The following is a 21,550-nucleotide window of genomic DNA, read 5'->3' as shown; positions in this document are numbered from 1 at the left end:
CATGTCTCCCAGGAAGTTCCGTGACCTACTCCCTTTTTTTTAGTCATAATCATTTTTGGGGGGTAGAGGGGCTTATCCCCAGCACTTAGTACATTGCCTCACACTTTATTTTTTAGTTGTTTTTTTAGACATTTCTGTTTCTTCATGATCCCATTTGGGGTTTTCTTGGCAAAAATACTGAAGTGGTTTTCCACTTCCTTCTCCAGCTCATTTTACAAATGAAGAATTGAGGCAAAAGGAGTTAAAGAATTTGTCCAGGATCACACAGCTAGTGTCTGAAGCTGGATTTTAACTCATGAAGATTTCTTCTTGACTAGACCTGATTTTCTGTCCACAATGCTGCTTTGCTACCAAACAGGGTTAAATGACTTGCCTAGTTAGAGTCACTTAGTAAATGTTTGAGATCAGATTTAAACTCAAGTTTTCCTGGCTTCAGGAATGGTACCTTATTCTTTGTGCCACCTATCTGCCTAGCTGATAGCAAGTGTTTAGTAAATACCTCTTAAAAATTTGTATCATTTTTTGAGGTTTTTCTCACAGTCCTATGTCTTGTCCATCCATCCCTTTTCCTCATTTAAAATAATGGTATTATGTCAGTAAATCAACGGACAGAATACTACATATTTGTAACATAGCCAAAGAGTTATTGAAATTCAAAGAGGTTATGTAAAATATTCATAATCACACAACTAATAAATGTGATTTGAACCTTTATCTTCCTGATTTCAAGGCTGATATTCTAGAACCATATCACACTGCTTCTTTTTGATTCTTGTAAATATTTGTTTCATTGTTAAAGGAAGAACTTGTTCAAAAACTCTTCTATGCTTCATGGGAAAACTTTGTTTCTTTTTCTCTTGGTTTACTTATCTTTTTTGGGGGGGAGGGAGAGTGTTATTGACTTAATAATAAACATTCAAAAACACAAAAAACAAAAAAAAGATTATGTATGAGATTGTGAATATACATACAGTTTATTTTTGAAAAGATTAGGTTAAATTTAATGTCAGTAACAAATTGTCCAGTTTATTTCTACCTTTTGAAGTTTTTGTTCTCACTTCTTTACTGCCCTTCCTCTTTTTCCCTTCCTTTCTTTCTTCTTCTATTCATTTTTTCCTAATTTATCAATAGGTAAATTATTTTAAACATGTATATGTCAAGCAAAAGACACCACCTCATTTGGCATCTTTAAGTGACTGTGATCAAAATTTCATTATCTTTTAATGATTATTGACCACAGACAAAGATTTGTATGAAACACTAAAGGACCACAGAAGGGAAATCTTGAACCCATTCAAGAGCATACATTTAGTTAGTGACTAATAATTTTTCTTATTCTTTTATGGCCGAACTTTTCCAGTTTCTAATTTAGTTGTTTGTTTGGCTGACAGTAAAAATGACATTTATACAGCCGTGTGAGCTTGAGATAACTGCCTAAACTTTGTAAGTCTCAGCTTCTTCATCTTTAAAAGAAGTCGGGTTAGACTAAATGACATCTAAGGCTCATTCCCGATCTAAATCCTTTCATCCAAAGATTTTAAAACTGTTGTCCTCATAACAATTTTGTGAGATAGGTAGTTTAATGATTATTATTTCTGTTTTACAGATTTGCCTCCCAAGGTTGCAAAGCTAGTAAGATCCCAAACTGAAATTCAAGTCCCCTGACTCATCCCTCTGGTTGGTTGTTGTCCTTTATTCTCGAAGAGGACCAAAATGACATCAAGTTAATGTGACCAACTGTGGCTGATCAGAACAATACAAGCTTGGAATGTTCTGCCACAGGTTGGTCACAAATAATCCCTATGAATACTTGGGGTGGATTCATCTGTTCTACTAAACCATTCACTACTCTTTTAACATTGCTATTTTGAAACTAATGCAAAGTTGATCATTTCTTGGACCAAAGTCTTAAAATGATCACTAGCAGTTCATGCTGCATATAGGCTACAAAGGTTTTCATTAGTACCTATAACCTTGTAAAACTAACTAGAATAGGCATTCAACTCAAATATATTTATAAAGGAACATGATCCCAATAGAAACATAAATTTCATACTAAATATATGATTAAAGGAACTTATAAGATGACCATTGAAATATAAATTTCCATGTCTCATCTTATCACTATATCATCTACAGATTTATAGGTTCTAGAAATGTGTACATTTCATAGAATCATATAAATGGAATTGAAGAGACCTCATAAATCATAAGTAGTTCATTTTCTTTTTCCTGAACAGGAGACTCCAACATCCCTGAGAAATGGGCATTTTAGCCTTCATTTGAAGGCCTATAGTGAGAAGGAAAGAAACAAACATTTATTAAGTACCTACTTAACCTTGTGATAGGCACTGGGCTAAGTACTTTGCAAATATTGTCTCATTTGATCTTCACAATAACTTTGGAACATGTGTACTGTTATAACCCTCATTTTAAGGGATGAGCACTAAATCTGAGAGGTTATTTGCCCAGGATTACACAGCTAATAAATTTTTGAAATTATGTTTGAACTCAGATCTTCGTGACTAGGCCCAGAGCTCTATTTGTTGTGCTGCCTACCAAGAATGAGAAAACAATTTTTCCTTACATGGAACCTGAATTTGCTTCCCTTATTTCTACTCTCTGCTCCTTCTTGTGCTCTACAAAGTCATTTCACTTGTGTCAGATCCTATGTGATCCCCATTTGGGTTTTTCTTGGCAAAAATGCAGGAGTACTATTTCCTTCTGTAGCTCATTTTATAGGTGAGGAACTGAGGCAAGCAGAATTAAGTGAGTTGCCCAAGATCACACAGCTAGTAAGTGTCTGAGGTCTGATTTGAACTCAGGAAGATGAGTCTTTCTGACACCAGGCCCAGCACTGTTTCCACCGGAATCACCTAGCTGCCTCACCTGGCACATAGAAGGTGATAAATATATGCTTTTTATTTTACCAGTTGATGAAAATTACTTTGATTTAAAAAGTATACCACAAATGAGAAATTGAATTCCTATGGTATATTAATTTAAAGGGAACGTCATATGATATTTCTTTACTATTTCAAACATAATATAAAGCACAAACATTTTTCAACCACTTTCTAATAAAAAAAAGTACAGATTTCACCAATGAAATATAAAATAGATTGCTCTAATTCTGTGAAAACAAAATCATAGAATTTTAGAGCTAGAAGGGATTTAGGCAATCATAGATCTGCAGGAAATCTCAGTGACTAGCTAATCCAACATTTGATTTTACAGATGAAGTAATACAGAGAGTAGAATTATTCACCTTCATAGAGGTTATGGGATAGGTACAGGGCTTGAACCTAGGACTTTTAATTTTAAATCCAGTGTCTTTCCCTTACATGATGCTATTTCTCTGTTCATTAGTTGATACCTAGATTGAAATTTGAAAAAACCGTAAGTTTCCTTAAAATTGGTATATTAAAAATTGAACATGGGATTAGATTGTTAGCTTCTGAATATTCTCCAGGTTATCACTAACCTGCTTAAATTGTTGTATCTGGGATGGAAGAGAATACTACAAACTCAATATATCAACATTGTTAAGGCTTCCCAAACAACTTATTGGATATCTTGTGATATTAGGAGGGATATAGTATCCATCATTAGAAAAGGACCACATCTCAGGTATTGGAAGTTCTTTGGAAAAAAACTTGGAATCTCAACCTTGGCAGTGCAACAGTAGCTTCTTGGGAACAATCCCTGTGAGAACTGATCTCCTTTACTACAGGACACCATGTTTGGGGAAAGACTTTGATAAGCTTTTGAACTAACAGGATGGTGAAAGAATTTGAAGTTTTATCTAGTGATGAAAGTATGAAATAAATGGGTAGGTTTAGCTTGAAGGGAACGTTACTTGTCTTCTAGTTTTGCAGGAAAATGGATTAGATTTGGGGTATAATGGGAGGATTAGATTTGGGCAAAATTAAGAAACCATAGGTGGATTTTATAATGAGATAGAGTGAATCTAGATGCAAGGATAAGTTTTCTAATACTTAGAGCCGCCCAAATGGATGGTAAGATATGTTGGATTTTAGGTGAAAGTGGGACTCCCTGGTCACTGAGACTCCTTCTTCTGTAATTCTTAGAGCTTTCAACTGGAAGTGATTTTAGGGTTCATCTAATCCAACTGATTTTCACTTTTTTTCTATATCATGGACTTTGGAAGCTCAATGTTTTTAAATGTATAAAATCAAATACATTCGATTATAGTGAAATCCAATCCAATTGAAATATATGTTATGAAAATATTAAAACAAGTGCAGGTATCCCAGATTAGGAGCCCTGATCCAGTCCAACCTCCCTTTTTTTTTGGACAGATAAGGAGACTTGGACTCAAAGTATGGCTTTGACTTACTCAATGTAATTTAATAGTAAAGGCAGGACTTTGTCACATGAGTGGTAAAAAACAAAACAGAACAAAATAACATCAAGTAGAATAGCAAAGTCTCTGGGATAAGATGAATCTGTAGGGATATTTCATTTTAGAAATATAAGTTACCATTGAGACGTATGATTTCTTATAAACCATTACTTTTTCCTGTCTCCTTTTATTCTATAATCTCCCTGTTGTCTTAAACTCTTGTTTCTTACTGAAACTGTGCTTCAGTACAGTTCAGATAGAACACTGGCTTGGCAATCAATTTCCAGCCTTGCCATTACCACTGAGTCACTGTCATCTTAGGTCACTTGAACTTAGGTGTGAAAAAAAAATCTATTTCACAAGTATAAGATGAGATATTGTTAGTTAACAGTTGATCCAAAAAGGATCTGGGGATATTAAAAAAGCAAGGCTCTTGCAGTTTTGTGTTGCTTTAATAGAAAGGTGATGGTCTTTTATACTGTACCCTCTTCAGCCTTTGTCACAAGTATTCTCTTCCATTCCAGATACCACAATCTAAGGATAGTGATAAACTGGAGAATATTCAGAAAAAGGCAACCAGTATGGTGGAATCATATCTTATGAGGATCAGTGGAAAGAATCTGTCCTATTTATCTGCGAAAATTAAGATTAGATAGAAGTGGGAGTGGGAGATGTGGTAGCTGGCTTCAAATACAGGGTCTCCCAAAGGTGTTAAGAATAGTTTTAAGACTTTTGAGATATTCTGTATTTGAAGGACTATCACATGGGGGAACTATTAGATTTGTTCTATTTATCTTTGACTTCAGATTTGTTCCTAGTAAAGAGTGGTATCAGACAGTCACAGTTCTTTAAGTAGTTATAGCTCTTGAGTGTGGCTCTGTGAGGAAGTTAGGGGAGTGGTATGGGAGATATGTGGTGAAAGGGCCTGTCACAGACATGGAGGAGGGAGGATTCTGTATGAAGACCTGAAGGGTTGCCCTTGAAGGAGTCAGCTGGCCTAGTCATTGAAGTGTCAGATAAGGATTTCAGGAAGTCCATTTGTTAGGCTTGTGGGTAATATTTGTAAAAATGGTTAAGGACTGGTAACTTAGGGAATCGTGCAAGTTTACAGGACCTTTTTCACCTAGTCCTGCCTTGGGTAGATCTGAGGTGACATTTTGTGATTTCCATCTAGGAAATTGAATGGACTGTGGGGCACCACAACCATTTTCTAGAGTTTTCTTTTTTCTCTTTTTCTTAAGATGCTGGTTCCAGTTATAAAAACTAAGAGTATAACTTTATTACAATTAAACTGTCCAAAAGTGGAATATAAGAGAAATAGTGGGTTCCTTCTCCTTGGATGTATTCAAGTAAATTCTAGATGACTACTTATTAGGTATATTATTTATACTGGAGATTCCTTTAGTGTATTGGCTATTCTAAATATCTATTGTCATTAAGTAAATTTTCCCTAATTTCCTTTCTAGTTCTAAAATAATTCTAGTCTTTTTGGAGGAATAATAAACTTGATTCTATTTCTTGAGGATATTTCAATCAATAAATCAAAAAGTAAAAGGTGTGTCAAAAGTCTTAGTGCAGTTTTTTTTTTTTTTTTAAAGTATCTAAACCTATTGGGACATTCTGTATTTATTACTATTATTTACTAAGTACTATACTTAGTAAGCACTTGGAAGAAATGCACTAGAAAAACTTTTAGATCCTTTCTCAGCCCTTTGTCATTGACAAGTTGTGAGCATTCTCTGAGCATCTAGTAGGTACTTAATTAACACCTGATTAACTAATTTAGCACTTAAAATGAAAAAGAAAAAAATAAAATAAAATGAAAATGAGAATACCACTTATCCTGAACCAGCCATGGTTCCATGTCTGGCTCCATGTCTAGTTCCAACCATGAACCTTTAGGATATCCTGCATAGGGAATCATATCAGAGATTTAGAACTTAAAAGTCAAAAAATCCAATGAAATTAACTTTCTGTTTTGTTGTTGGATTGAATTGTCTGAGTCTTTGTGATCCCTTTGGGGCTTTTCATGGGAAAGATGCACCATTTCCTTCTCCAGCTCATTTTAAAAGTCCTTGTCAATATTGGACTAACTATTTGAGCTAGAGAAGGATTAAGTAACTTGCCCATGGTCACACAGCTAGTAAGTGAATGAGGGCAGTTTGGTTCCAGCAAGAAGAGACTTACTATTCCAAAGCTGTGCTCTATCTACCTTCTGTACAAGCCTTTTGAGAGTTATCCTCATTTTGATTTGAAAAAAAGTGTTAAGATCCTAAAATTACACTTCTTATTCTTCTCCCACTAACCAAATAAAATTGACCTGGCTTTTTAAACTGAATTAAAATAAAATATTTCACTTAAATTCAGTAGAAACTAGAGCAAGGTTAATTCTCAATTTCCTTGTATTTGGAACATCATCTTAAGTCTCTTAATTATAACTTGGGGTTTTTAAATCATGTTATAGTAAGATGCTAAATTAGAAGGTTAAAATCTTTTTTCCCCTCTGATTTCTATACTCTAATAAACCAAAATATACACATCTACATTACACTCAGAATAAAAATAAACATTTTGAGACACACATAATTGAGAAATCTCCTTTACTAAGAAACCCTGATTAGGGCTGCAGGCAAAAAAAAAAAAAAAAAAAAAAACACCCAACAAAAGTTGTTTATATGTTTGTGTCTCCTTGGATGAAAGGTTTTTAAAACTATGTGAGTGCTGAAATGTTTATTTTTTATTCTGAGTGAAGCATGAATATTTTCTTGTTTTTAACTCATTCTTAACTTTTTTCTGAGAAAAGCTGTAAGGTACTCCTTGATATATTTGGAGCCCTGCCACTTAGCAGCTGTGTGATTATGGTGTAACAATTTTAGCTTTCTAAACCTCAGTTTCTTTATCATACATGATATTTGCACTACCTACCCTATGGTATTGTTTCAAGGGGAACACTTTGTAAACCATAAACTATTAAACTTCAAAATGGCACTAAGCTTATTAGGACATTCTTTATTAATTGATTGTCCACTGTTTGTCAGGGGCAGCTAGGAGGCACAGTATATAGAAAGCTGGGGCTGGGGTCAGAAAGATTCATCTTCCTGAGTTTAACTCTGCATTCAGATACTTACTGCTTGCTGTGTGATTCTGGGCAAGTCACTTGAAGGAAATCATTTCCCAACAAAACCTCAAAAGGTATCATGAAGAGGCAGAAAGGACTGAACAACAACAACAATCACCAGCTTGCCAGGTACCCTACTAGACATCTGACTGTGGGGTGGAGAAGAATATAAAAATGAAATCTTTGTGACCCCCGAATCTTCACCAGTCACTGGACATGAACATAAACACTTAAATACTTAAAGTACTTAAATACCCGATTGACTAATCAATCACTGTCCTCTCTTCCCCCAGCTTTCCTTGGACCAGAAAGCACATGAAATAGAATAGAAATATTTGGTATTGGTTTTGTTGGTAATGATGAGATAATGTTCTATGAAGACATAGCTCTGATAAATTAATATGTTGGGGGAAAAGGCTCTTAGATTTTTATTTAGTTTCAGATTGTACTCTTGACTCATTTGAAACAATATTTGCCCTACATAATTCACAAAACTTGTGCGACTCTGCTGAAGTAATGTATATCTATATATATATAGATATAGATACCTGATTAATCAAGTTGCAAGTACAATAAACAAAGGTAAAAACATTGCTTTGCTTTGTTTTGTTTTCTTTAAAGAAAAGGAGTATGAGAGCAAGGAAGAATCATCTCTGATCCTCAGCTTTCATCAAGCAAGAAAAGTATAAATCTAATAATTTCTATAGATTAGAATAAATTACCTCTATAAGCTTCTGAAAATAAAGGTTCAGAAAGGAAATGACATTTAAACCTAACTAATATGACTATCATCATTATCATCAGCATTTATTGGATCTTTACAGTATATATGGAGTTATTAGGAATCAGGATGCAAAGGATGTTTTCTTTCTCCTTTGGAAAATTATCTTGAATTTATATAATGTTGTAGGAGTTAAATGATATTTTAACCAGCTGTTTTTCTAGCTTTTTTTTTTTTTTGTTCTGATATTCATTCTCTTAGCAAATATTATATTAAGTACCTACTATGTGTGAAGGACTTTGAGGGATACAGAATATCACATCATGACATGTCAGTGACCTGGCCCCATAAAGAAAGACAGATAAATGTAATGGAAAACAAAGAACAAAAATTAAAAACTAAAAATGTGACATGAGACCAAGAAAGAAGAGATTACTTTTAGCTAAGAGGATTAGAGAGAAGGCTCCTTTAAGAAAGTATTTCAATTACATTTTAATCAATATATAAGAGTTCAAAAGGGAGAGAAAGGACTTGGAAAGACAGTATAGTCTAGTGACTAGAGCAGTGGATTTCTAAGTTCATATCTAACCTCGGACACTTATCAGCTATGTGATGCTGGGCAAGATTAAACCCCCCTATGAGTGGGGGTGGAGGATGGGAGAGACTTTTAAAGTTTCTGGTCCATCATAACAGAAGAAATAACAGAGTTCAAGACTTTTTAGTGATGTATCAGGTGGGTTATTGTGGACTATTGTTTGGGATATTTACAGATTTGTTTGAGGGATTTTTGAAGGGAATTAGGTGAGATAAGGTTGGGGTGGGGTGCAAATTGTGGAGGCCTTTAAGTGATTAAGGAATTTGTCTTTTATTTGGCTGGCCATAATTTTTGAGTTAAGGGATGATGTAAATTCTACCTGAGCTTTGATGTAAAAGATTGAGGAGGAAAGAAATGGTATAGATCAGTTTAGAGGCTGAATTCAATATTACTGGCATGAATTTGTAATGAGTCTGAATTAGGTTGATGGCAGTGAGCTTGGAAAACAGAAGAGAGATGAGAGATTGTTGTGTGTAGAATCAACAAAATTTGTCAACTAATTGGAATGAGAAACAGACAAAAAGATCAAAGATGATTTGAAGGTTTCATAAAAATGATGACAAAAAAAGGAAGGCAGGAAAATGAGCTTTTAGAGGGAAGAGAATAGGGAGGAAATTAGTTAAGATTAACACATATTCATTTGGGAAATACCAGAAAGACAGCCCACTTGGAGTTCTCTATTAGACAATTAGAAAAGTCTGTGATTCCAGAGAGAAATCTGGGTTATAGCTAGAAATATGTATATCATGATTCTACATAGAAGTTTAAATTAAAGCCATAGGAACAAATAAGATAGTTATGGAAGAAAACTGAAAGAGAACAGACAAAAGACACAGCATTTGGGGAAAAGTTTGGGAGAAATAGGACTTGAAGAAGTGGAGAAGTAGATCAGAGAGAGAAATCAAGAGAATATCTTAGAAATCAAAAAGAAAGGAAAGTTTTCTAAAGCAGGGATCAGTCAATATATTATCATTAGCTTCAAATTGAAAAGATAGATTTGATGACTTGAAGAGCTAAAATGGAATTTTGGTGGTTGATGTAGTCTAGTCCTTTAATTTTACAGATAAGAAAACTTGAGTCAGGAAGGTTAAATGATTTGTTAAGGCAGTAAGTACCAAACAGGATTTGAACCCAGGTCACATAATTCTTTCGTTTTTTCATCTCACCCAACTCATTACCAGTGAAATTTGAAACTTTGAGTAAAGTGGAAATGAGATAACAGAAGCCAGTTTACCAAAAGTTGAGAAATGAGTAGGTAAGTGGTACAAAAGGAAATGTAGCAAATAAAGGCTACCATTTGGCAGTAATAAGAAAAGAATAGTTTAAAATGTGGCTCTAGTGAGATTCCTTTCTTAATTAAAAGAACAACACAAACCTTGTAAGTAATGATACCACTGTCTGGAAAAGTCCCATTATAGTAACAAGTTGAAAAGCTTTTAATCATTATCATCAGTAACCAAAATGCAGTCATTCAGGAAGATCCTGAATGGCCTAAGTAATCTGCTCCACTTTTCATTAATCTCACATTCCTGGGGAAGGAGTAGTTGCTAGAACTGGTAGAAAAATGAACTTTGGAGTATGGAAGACCTGAACTCAGGTCTCTGCTTTTGACACAGTAAGAGCAATACTATACAGTGATCAACTGTGACTGACTCTTCTTAGCAATACAATGATGCAAGACAATTGTAAAGGACTTATAATGAAAAATGTTATCCATCTCTAAAGAAAGAATTAATGAAGTCTGCATGAAGATCAAAGCATGCTTTTTTTCTACTTTAATATATATTTTCATGTTCCTCCTCCCCCCAATTTAGGTCTATGTCTTCTTTCACACTATGACTAATATCGTAATATGTTACATGATTATACATATATAAGCTATATCAAATTGCTTACTGTCTCAGGGATAGAAGAGATGAAGAAGAAAATAATTTGCAACTCAAAATTTGTTAAACATGAATGTTAAATATTTGTTTGCATGTAACCGGAGAAAAAAAATTTTTTAAGTTACTATGTTTGGCATAGAGAATCATAAGATCTTAGACTTAGAACTTAAAAGTACTTCAGGTCATTGACTTCAATCACCTCATTTTATAAATAAATTGGGACCCAGAGAGATTAAGTGAATTGCATAGGGTCATACAGAAATAAGTATCTGAGGCAGGATGCAAACTAAGATGTGTGACCCCAAGTAAATCATTTAGTTTACAGAAGAGTTCTACTGAGGAGAGAATTTTCATATCCCAGTTTACCCTGCACTGACATTAGGGACACAAAGAAGTGTTACTGGTTGATAACAGTATATCAATTTAGTTGAAGTAACTGAGGACCTAAAACTGAGAGGAAATGAGCTAATGATTTCTAAAAAGTTATCTGGCAGAGGTAAGATAAGCAGATTCTGTTAGACAAGGTATCCAGCAGGGCTACTTTTTATCTAGCTGAGTCTCAAGGTCTACAGTGAACTCAGGGAAATCAGGGAAGCTATAAAGATATGAGGGCTACTTTCTTTTTCTTTGAATTAATTTTTTTTCAGTTGTCAAGGACTTATTATCTTTTCCTCCTACCCCTCCCTACCTCAAAAAGAGAAGAAAAATTTCTTGCTACAAATATAGTCAAACAAAATAAATGTCCATATTGGCCATGTCTAAAAACCACATGTCTCTTTCTATTTATCAATATATCTTTCTCAGTCAGAAGGTGAGTAGCATATATCATTGTGTGGAATCAGAGTTCTAAAGTCTTTGAGAATTTGTTCATTGTTGATATCAAAATGAAATGTTCTTCTAATTCTACTTACTTTGCATCATATCAGACAGATCTTCTTGGGTTTCTCTAAAATCATCTTTCATCATTTCTTATACCAAAATTATATTTTATTATTTCATATGCCATAATAGTTTCAGGCGTTTTCAGGCTCAGTTTCCTATTCTTTGCCACTATAAAAAGAATCTTTTTGTATCTATGAGATCTTTTCTACTTAGGGTTTAGACCCTGTAATGTTACAGGAGTCTTTTCTGGATAGAATCTAGGGAGGGTGCCATGACAGTAATTTTAACATTACCCTTTCTCTGAGGAAAATGTTAGCAAAGAATAGGGAGGGTGTTGTGTCACAAGAAGCTAATATACATTCCTCAAGTAGAACATTTGTAACGAGAAAACACTTCTTTGGAAGAATCATTTTATTTAGAGGCTGATTAGTCACACTTCATTTTACATAATGGGAAACTGAGGAACAGCAAAGTAACATGACTCACCTAGGTCACTCAAATAGCTAAGGTTGTTGTTCACTCATGTCTGTTTGTTTGTGAGCCTGTGAACTCTAATATACCAATGCTGTCCATGAGATTTTCTTGTCAAAGATACTGTAATAGTTTTCCATTTCCTTCTCCACTGGATTAAGACAAACAGGATTAAGTGGTTCCCCCAGGATCACACAGCTAATAAGTGTCTGAGGTCAGATTTGAACTTAGATCTTCCTTACTCCAAGTCCAGCACTTTGCCTATTGAGCCATCTATCCAAAAAGAGTCAAAGCTCAGATAATCCCAATTAACATTCCACCTCCTATAGGAAATCTTTCCTGATCTTCTTAATTCTAGTGCTTTTCCTTTATTGGTACTTTCCAAACTATATATCTTGTTTGGACAGCTAAGTGGTAAAATGAAAAAAATGCCAGGCCTGAGGACAGGAAGACTCATCTTCCTGCGTTTAAATTTGGCCTCAGACACTTACTAGTTATGTGACCCTGGGCAAGTTATTTAACCCTGTCTGTCTCAGTTCCTCATCTATAAAATGAGCTGGAAAAGGAAATGTCAAACTACTCCAATATCTTTGCCACGAAAACTCTAAATGAAGTTACGAAGAGTTAGATATGACTAAAATGACTGATTAATAGATCTATGATGGTAGAGGAATTTTCCCTGCTAGGGACCTTCCCAAAGTGATGAAATCTCAGGTCCTGTTCCTCTCCCTAATAGCATACTTTAAATGAAGTCTGTACACTCAGCACATTGCCTAGCACATAGTAGGTATCTAAAGTTATCATGTTGGCTCTAAAAGCTGTTTGAAATTTTCATATTGCTCTAATTTAGGAGTTCTTAATTGAACTTTATATACTTTTTAAAAATATTGATAAAGGTATTTCAATATAATTGGTTTCCTTTGAGTAATCATATGTATTTTACTTAATGCATTTCAATTCTGAAAAGGAATCCATGGGCTTCATTAGCATGCTGGAGGAATTCATGACTCAAAAATGTTTAAGAATTCCTGTTCCAAATAATGACAAAACAGTTCCCACATTGCTGTGTGCTCGTGAGCATGGACCCTGCATAACCTGAGAGGACTAAGCAAAATAGCTTTTTCTTCTACCCAACACCTTTTTCTTTTTTATTTCCCCTCACCCATATCCTCTAGCCATAGTCCAACACCATCTCCCCATGAGCTATGTCTGCTCGGTCATCCTAAAACTAGAAAAGGGTCCATTTGAGGGAAGAGTTGCCTCAGTAATTAGTTGGAATGAAGATACTGCTTCTGGTAAGCGGTTGAGATCATCCTTATCTATCTTTACCTATCCTCTTGGAACTTACCACTAAGTGGGAAAACCGGGTTCAGCATTTCAGAGTAATCACTATTAGAATGAGATACAGATTTTCAAGCTTTTACCCTCTTTTGGGGGTATAAACAATGGAATAAACTATATTGTTTGATGACCAGCAGGATGATTTTAGAGAGGCCTGGAGAGACTTACATGAACTGATGCTAAGTGAAATGAGCAGAACCAGGAGATCATTGTACACGGCAACAACAAGATTATGTGATGATCAATTCTGATGGACCTGACTCTTTCCAACAATGAGATGATTGAGGCCAGTTCCAATGGTCTTGTGATGAAGCGAGCCATCTACACCGAGAGAGAAAACTGGAAACTGAGAGTGGATCACAACATAGTATTTTCACTCTTTTTGTTGTTGTTTGCATCTTGTTTTCTTTCTCATTTTTTTTCCTTTTTGATTTGATTTTTCTTGTGTAGCAAGGTAATTGTATAAATATGTATACATATATTGGATTACTTGTCATCTAGGGGAGAGGGTAGGAGAAAGGAGAGGAAAATTTGGATCACAAAGTTTTTGCAAGGGTCAATGTTGAAAAAATTATCCATGCATATGTTTTGAAAATAAAAAGCTTTAATAAAAACTATATTGTTTGAGTCCATCTCTTATGCTATGCTTTACCCTATTTGGAGAGGAATAAGGGTCAAAGTTTATGAGGCAACATATGGATAGGGTTGGTGTTATTTGCTGTCTTGAGGCTGGTAAATATCCCAACTTCTGATCTTCTCAGCACCATCTGTGGAGATTTCCTAGCTCAACAACCCCCTCATAAACCAGGCTAAACTCTAGTCCTAGTTTGGCCATCTGTATTAATCCTTCAGAAAAGCAGCTTTTGCATATTCTGGTGTAAGATTAGATTGTTTTATGTTAGCCAGCATCCCTATGATGGCTGTTGGATTTAGGTTGATAAGGATGATTTTGATTATATCATCAGCAAGCCTTTATTAAGTGCTTATTATATGCTGGGCTGTGCTAAAACACTGGGAGATTCAAAAATAAAGTAAAAATTGTGTTCTTATCCTCAAAATCCTAATATGCACATGATTATGTCTGTACAAATATATGTAAAATATAGAGGGTAAATAGGAAGGAGATGGATGGGTAGAGGAGCAAAGGGAAGGGAACTGCTCAGGGAAAGATCTGCAGAGGATAGGATTTAAGTTTTGTTTTGAAGTCAGTAAAGATGAAGAGAGGAGAAAGTAATACAAGCACGAGAGAGCCAGTAAAAAGACGACTAAAAAGCCAAGAAAGAGCCAGATTATGAAAAGGCAGCTAAGGGATAAAGTTCTTGACCCAAAGTCAAGAAAACAAGAGTTCTCTTCTTGCCTAGAATGCTTACTAACAGTATGACTTAACCTCTGTTTCCCTCAGTTTCCCTATCTATGAAATGAAGATAATAATAGCTCCTATCTATAAGAGTTGTTATGAGAACAAAATGAAATTATAAAATCTTTTGCAAACTGTAGAGTACTATATAAGTGTTAATTGCTGTTGTTGGGAAAGGTTTAAAAGCCAAAGGATTTCCTGTTTGATCCTGGAACTAACAGGAACTACTGGAGTTTTTTTGGTAAGAGGGCATAATATGGTCAAATCTACACGTTAGGTGAGATCTTTTTGGCCCCTGGGTAAAGAATGAACTAGAGTGGAGAAAGAATTGAGACAGAAATACATTTCAATAAGTTATTGCAATAGTACAGGAATGAGGGGATGAGGGTCCAGGATAGCAATTTTCATAGATGTTGTTTGTGGCATTATTGACTACAGATTTTCTGAGTCCTGGAACTCTAAAAGGAAAATGAGAGCACCTGCTCCTTCTTACTTGTTTCACTTTTTTACTTGCATTTAATAAAGGATGCTGAGAATAATTACAATAATATAATGTGATCCAGCAGAATCAATGTGCTATATAATTGCCATGATTGTGGGGTTTTTTCCTCCATTGGAGAACTCCATGGAGCATGGAGTTGACTTGGATTTTTGAAGGCTATACCCACAGAACATAAGCTTTAAAGACTTTCACTATGGTATTGATGTCCCTCTCCATAGCAAAGGACAACCTCTAAATTCATCAAGACTCATCATTTTATAAATAGAACTAGCTACTGGGTGATGAATTATTTGAGATAACAGCAGTTCATTAAAGTATCATCTCAGCAGTAGAAAGACTGATGTCTGAATTGCTGATCGGAGTACTTAGGAGGGCAGGGAATATGAGACAGTGGAAAGAAGAGTGCTTCTCTGAGTCAAAATACCTAGGTTTGGATTCTGTTTGTGATTCTTACTCTTGTACAACTTTGGGCAAATCTATTAAGTTTTCTCGGTCTCAGTTTCCTCATCTATAAAATGGAGTTATTGAACTAGAGAGCCCCTTCTAGCTCTAAAACTACAAGCTGAAATGACAGCTTCTACAATATGATTAATTGTTATAGTTAAATCCTTTGTAAGCTCAGTAGTAAGCTCAAGTATTTCCTGATCTTTGCATCTTAAAATGAATGCTTGGGGCAGCTAGATGGCACAGTGGATAGAATGCAGGCCCTGAAATCAGGAGAACCTGAGTTCAAATCTGGCACTCAGACACTTAATACTTACTAGCTATATGACCCTGGGCAAGTCACTTAACCCCAGTTGCATCAGCAGAAAAAAGAAGAAAAGAAAATGAATGCTTGGATTTTGTAAGGCATGAAGATCAACTGTAGCAGTGAGCTTTAATTCTCTTATAAAATTATTTAGTTTGTGCATGTTTTAGTTTACTTTTGTTTGAAAGAAAAATTACTTTGTATTTCCTTTCTCCCTATTTAAAAAAAAAAATTTACTTGGATCATAAGTCCCTTGAGGACTATTTCCTCTTTGTCTTCATATCTCCAATACTTGGCCCATAGGAGGTCAGTAGTAAATGCTCGTTGAATTGAATCAAACTATCAGTCATTTAGCAAGTATCATAGCATTAAAATTCCATATGTATAACAAGGATTACAAAATTATGACCATGTTGGGATGATTGATTTATAGTATTATGTCAAGCTTGTATAGCTCCTTAGGAGCAGGACTTTAGGAGTCCTAAAATGCTTAGGAGCATTTTATAAGGACTTAAAAACATTTAAAATGGGGCCTGACACATAGTTTACAAATAATAACTTGATGCATATTTATTAATAGAATCAAGAATACTTATAATCAGTGGTGCTATGTAATTTATAATCCCCTTCTTTAAGTGACTCTATGGTAGAAGCCACTGGTCTTAACATTTTTTCACAGCATTTTAGTTACACCATCCAGTCTCTTATAACCTTTCTGTCATCTTTACCAGAAAAATTCCTAATCTTTCCTAAAAGAAAAAAAATTCCTAATCCAGGATACCAAACAAAATAACACCTCATGCATAAGGTATAAGTGATTGTAAAAGGACAAAGGAGTCAGAGTAAGAAGAATTAGAAGTTTATTCAGAAGAAATTCTACCTTCAGGATGAATGATTACCTATGTGGAATTTGTTGTGATAGGAGCCAATCTCTATTTCTTAGACAACCACAGAATCTATGGCAGTGTTTTGAGACTAGGTCAAAAGATACTCAGCTAATATTGGCAGCTGGATTTGGCTTGGTTTGTGTTATAAAATTCCTTCATACTTAGGATCATTTTGCTAAATACTGCAATATTGTTTTTTTCTTTCACAGGGAGAGTCCATCTGCCAACTTGGACCCATGTGCATTTCTTAATTCTTTTACGGGCTCCAGCAGGTCCCTGCTGATTGATGGTCGTGTTGAACTCAAAAGGGGTCTGCAGTGTCAGGAACGACATATCTTTCTGTTTAATGATTTGTTCGTTGTGACTAAGATCAAGTAAGTATATCCCAGTATCTTTATCAAAATGCAGTGGAATCTCCTTAGCAAATGGTCATCGTGACCCTGAGGAAGAGTGTCTAATCAATCCTTGTTTAATACATGCCAGTCTTTTTGGTGATGAAGGAAATTTTATTTTGATTTCATACATTTCTCTTATTCATGTGTGCTTATTTTTAACTATAATTAAGTCAAGATGTATTCATTCATGTTGAGCTAATTTACAATTAACTTTCTTTGTTACTTTGACCTAGCCATTTATTTTCTTGGACATTAGTTTCCTTATCTGTCAAATGAGGGGATTGGACTGACTTATAATATTCCTTCCAGGGGCAGCTAGATAGTATAGTAGTAGAGCACCAGCCCTGAAGTTAGAAGGACCTGAGTTCAAATCTGGCCTCAGATACTTAGTACTTCCTAGCTGTGTGACCCTGGGCAAGTCACTTAACCCCAATAGCCTCAGCAAATAAGTAAATAAATAAAAATAAAATAAAATAAATATAATATAATATCCCTTCTAAGTTTCAAAGGGTTGTTCTTGGTTTTGCTTTTGGTTTTTGGTTGTTGTTGTTTTCTTGGGTTCATGACCTTTAGTTTTACTCCTGACTTCACAGGGTTGTTATAAGAATAATGCTCCATGAAACCATAAAGTGTTATTATTGTCAGGGGTATTATGCCTGTAAATTGTCATTGAAAACCTCCTAAATGACAAGTCCCTTTAGTAAAGGGATTACACTGAACGTAATTAAATCTTTCTCTGATAATTCCTCACTTTGCAGTGAATGCCTCTCAAGGTCATTACTTCAGGCATCAGTCTTGATTGTACCGTGTGTCTGTGGATAGATTGAGCTACATCTTTACTGACCTCAGGACATTTCTTGGGAGCTTATTGTTAAAAATAAATCCTTGACAACACCCCCATTTTTGTCTTTTCTCTTCAAGTTGAGCATACTATCCCCCCCCCCAAAAAATTACATGTTAATTAAGGTTTGTTAGACTTTGCTAGACTTTGCTAGAAATGGTTCCAAACTAGGATTGTCAAGAAATCAAACAAGTGGACTGTGAATATAATTATTCTTGATGTCCAATTATTCACTCTCTGACTCCAACTTAAATCACTTTTATTATTAGCTGAAGGTACAGTGCCCGTGTCCTTCAGAGGATACACTTTGTAAAGCAATCCTTGTTATAAATGATTACGCATGAAGAAACCCTTTCAGTTCCTTCTCTCTAGCCTTCCCTTCCAAACAAACAAAACAACAACGCAGGTATGGTCTGTATTAGTAAGCAGAATATGGTTGAGAATGGGGGAAAGGAAAAAGTTGGATCTTATGCCTAACATTTGAAATCAGAAATTAACTGTTTTACCTTTTCCTAGAAATTACTGGTAGTTCTCTTCTCTCTGAATGTCAGAGAAAGTATTGAGAATATAAAGTTTAAAAAAAGAAGAGAAAGGTACAAGTTTTTAATTTGTAATAGGTGTCTTCAAGAAATTTCATAGCATTATAAAACCTCAGAGTTTTGGAAAACAGTTCATCCATCCAGTACAAACTATTCCAAAGAATGATTCCCTTTCTCAATGGCACATAAAATCTTCAACAAAAGTCATGCAACTTCACCTTGAAAATTTCAGAGAGAGGAAATTCACTATTTCCCAAGGCAGGCCATTCTACTTTTGGATAGTTTGAATTATTGATTGGAAAACTTTCTCTCAAAGAAAACCAAAATCACCTTTTAACAATCTGCCTACTCCTCTTAGTTCTGCCCTCTGATGCCAAGTGAAATAAGTCTAATTTCTCTTACATATAAATAGTCTTTCAAACATTTTAAAAACAGTCATTATATTGCCCATTAATGTTACCTTCTTTGGATTAATCATGGCCAATTCCTTTAACAGAGCTACTTCAGAATTCTTTTGCATTCCCTTATCATTCTGACTAGATTTGAACTTTGGAGGTTTTGTATTAAAAATGTAGAATTTTACATTAATCCCTAGTTGATTTCATTTTATTAGCTAGAGTCACTTGAGACTCATAATTCCATCATCTAATGTCTGCTTTATATTCCTTTAAAATTTCATAAGTATTGTATTTAATCTTACTTCATTAATACCATGGCTAAAAAATATTACATTGGTAAACATTTATTAAATATCCACTAAAGGCCAGGCACTATGCTAAAACCTGGGGATAAAAAGAAAGGCAAATGACTGTCCCGTCACAGTCTAAAAGTGGAGACAAGATGCAAACAGCCTTGTACAAACAAGTTAAATATAGGATAGATTAAAAATGATAAGAGCAGTAACATTAAGGATGTACTGGGAAAGGTTTCTTGTAGAAAGTAGGACTTTAGCTGAGATTTGAAAAAAAAGTCAGAAGCCAAAAGGCTAATTTGAGAATGAAGAGAAATAGAAGACAACCTAGAGTGGGGAAAGGTATGTTCTATAGCAAAAGAGAGAGATTTTTGTGACTAATGACTTAAACCATTCTCTGCCTCCTAATGCCCTTTATTATCATGTCATATTTAAGTCTAATAAAATTAAGTTCTAATTTTTTGAAATATTTTATAATATGATATTGATATTTAATCAACAAGTCTTATTGTTACTATGATATCTCCCAAAACTTTAGCATCTGGGTATCCCTTATGCCCTTTAATATACTCGAATTGTTTTTATGTGGACAGGGTATCACTTCTCCCTCCCTGTCTGTTGTAAATGAGTAAAAACTAGTGAGTGATATGAAGATTGCCTATATCTTTTTCAGAGAATCTGCATTGATCCAGTGTCACAGAGGAATCAGAGGACCTAGATTTAAATCACAACTCTATTTTTTATTATCCATTTAATCTTGGGGAATTTTATTTAGATCCTGTGGGCCTTAATTTCCTCATCTGTAAAATGAGGGATTGGACTAAATGGCCTAAAAGGGCATCATTCCAGCCCTAAACTCATGATCTTATAATCTTTGAGATGCTGCCAGAAAGAAGATCAAATGTTGCAGGATTTAGTTTGGATAAGATTAGAGTGCCTACAGATGTGGATGCAGATGTTATTATGATGTCCATGGGAATGCAGAGGCAGAGAAGATTTTATCCATGAAGGTTTTTAATTATGTTAAGACATGAATACAGTTAAAACTGTATTCATGAATTCCTTAAATTGGAATTCATCAAGAATGGAAATGTCAATGGAAATAGCATTTACAGATAACTAAAAATAAAGGAATAAATATCAATTCATTAATTCACTCCTAATTCAACAGGTATTGACTGCTATTTGCATAAGTCACTCATTATGCCTATTAACAATTCTGGGCACTAAAAGGGCATTCAAAAGAAATAGAACAAAATCCTTGCACTTCAGGAAGTTACAATCTATTTGTAACATATTCATTTTTAATTCCTAGGAAAAAATTTTGGATAGTTAGAGAAAGTAGATAGAAGTTTATAAGACCTGTACTCATTTGTTTTTCCTTCATATTGCTGCTATCTAAAGACCAAGTTATTTTCCCACTGGAGAAATTGCTGTTTTTAAGAGAGATGGGTAGAACCTAGAGAAACTGTGCCTAGATCCTACTCACCTCTCTTAAAACAGCAATTTGTATTGGTATTCTTTTTTTTTTCCTTCAAGATCTGAACCAGATTGAAATTTCAAAAGCAATGCTCAGATTTTGCCTCTTCACGTTTTTAGTAAATCAAGTTGTCTGCTACACATCTTTATACATTCACCCCGAGTGTAATTGTGAAATCATAGAACAAATATTTCTCAATGTGAAGTAGAATATTTCAGTTTTAACTCAACTTTTATATTTTTATAATAGCTTTTTATTTTCAAAATACACACAAAAATAGTTTTCAACATTCATCCTTGCACAACCTTGTGTTCCAAATTTTTCTCCCTCCTTTTCTCCCTCCCCTCTCCTTCAGACAGCAAGTAATTCAATATAGGTCAAACATGTACAATTCTTCTAAACATATTTCCATATTTATCATGTTACACATAACTCAATTTTTTTTTTAAAAGATAAGTTATTTTGATCCTCTTTTGGAAATTTTTTAAAGTGAAAGGTAGTATAATGAAGGAGAAAATGCATTTTTAGGATCAGGAGAAATCTTCATTTGAATTTTGGACTCAACACTGCCTATCTATGTAAGCATAAGCAAATTATTAATCCTCTCTGGCATTTTAGTTCTACTACTACTACTATTACTACTCCACAACCAACACTATTACCATTATATTACTACTAGCTAGCAATTGTGTTATACTTTAAGATTTGTAAAGCATTATATATATATATG

At 34.5% G+C, this 21,550-nt stretch overlaps 1 protein-coding gene across 1 annotated transcript in view; it reads left to right on the top strand.

The window, feature by feature from the left end:
• The window catches only part of ARHGAP20 (Rho GTPase activating protein 20), a 158,995-nt gene that overhangs the window by 62,495 nt on the left and 74,950 nt on the right, over positions 1-21,550 (top strand). The window contains exon 3 of the mRNA XM_051986945.1: positions 17,084-17,248. Coding sequence (XP_051842905.1) covers positions 17,084-17,248 — 165 coding nt within the window. The remainder of the gene's footprint in view (positions 1-17,083; positions 17,249-21,550) is intronic.

Source organism: Antechinus flavipes, chromosome 3 (assembly GCF_016432865.1).
Source record: "Antechinus flavipes isolate AdamAnt ecotype Samford, QLD, Australia chromosome 3, AdamAnt_v2, whole genome shotgun sequence".
Taxonomy (NCBI): Eukaryota; Metazoa; Chordata; class Mammalia; order Dasyuromorphia; family Dasyuridae; genus Antechinus; species Antechinus flavipes.
Note: the sequence above shows the minus strand (reverse complement) of the source record. Positions and strands in the feature narration are given on the sequence as shown.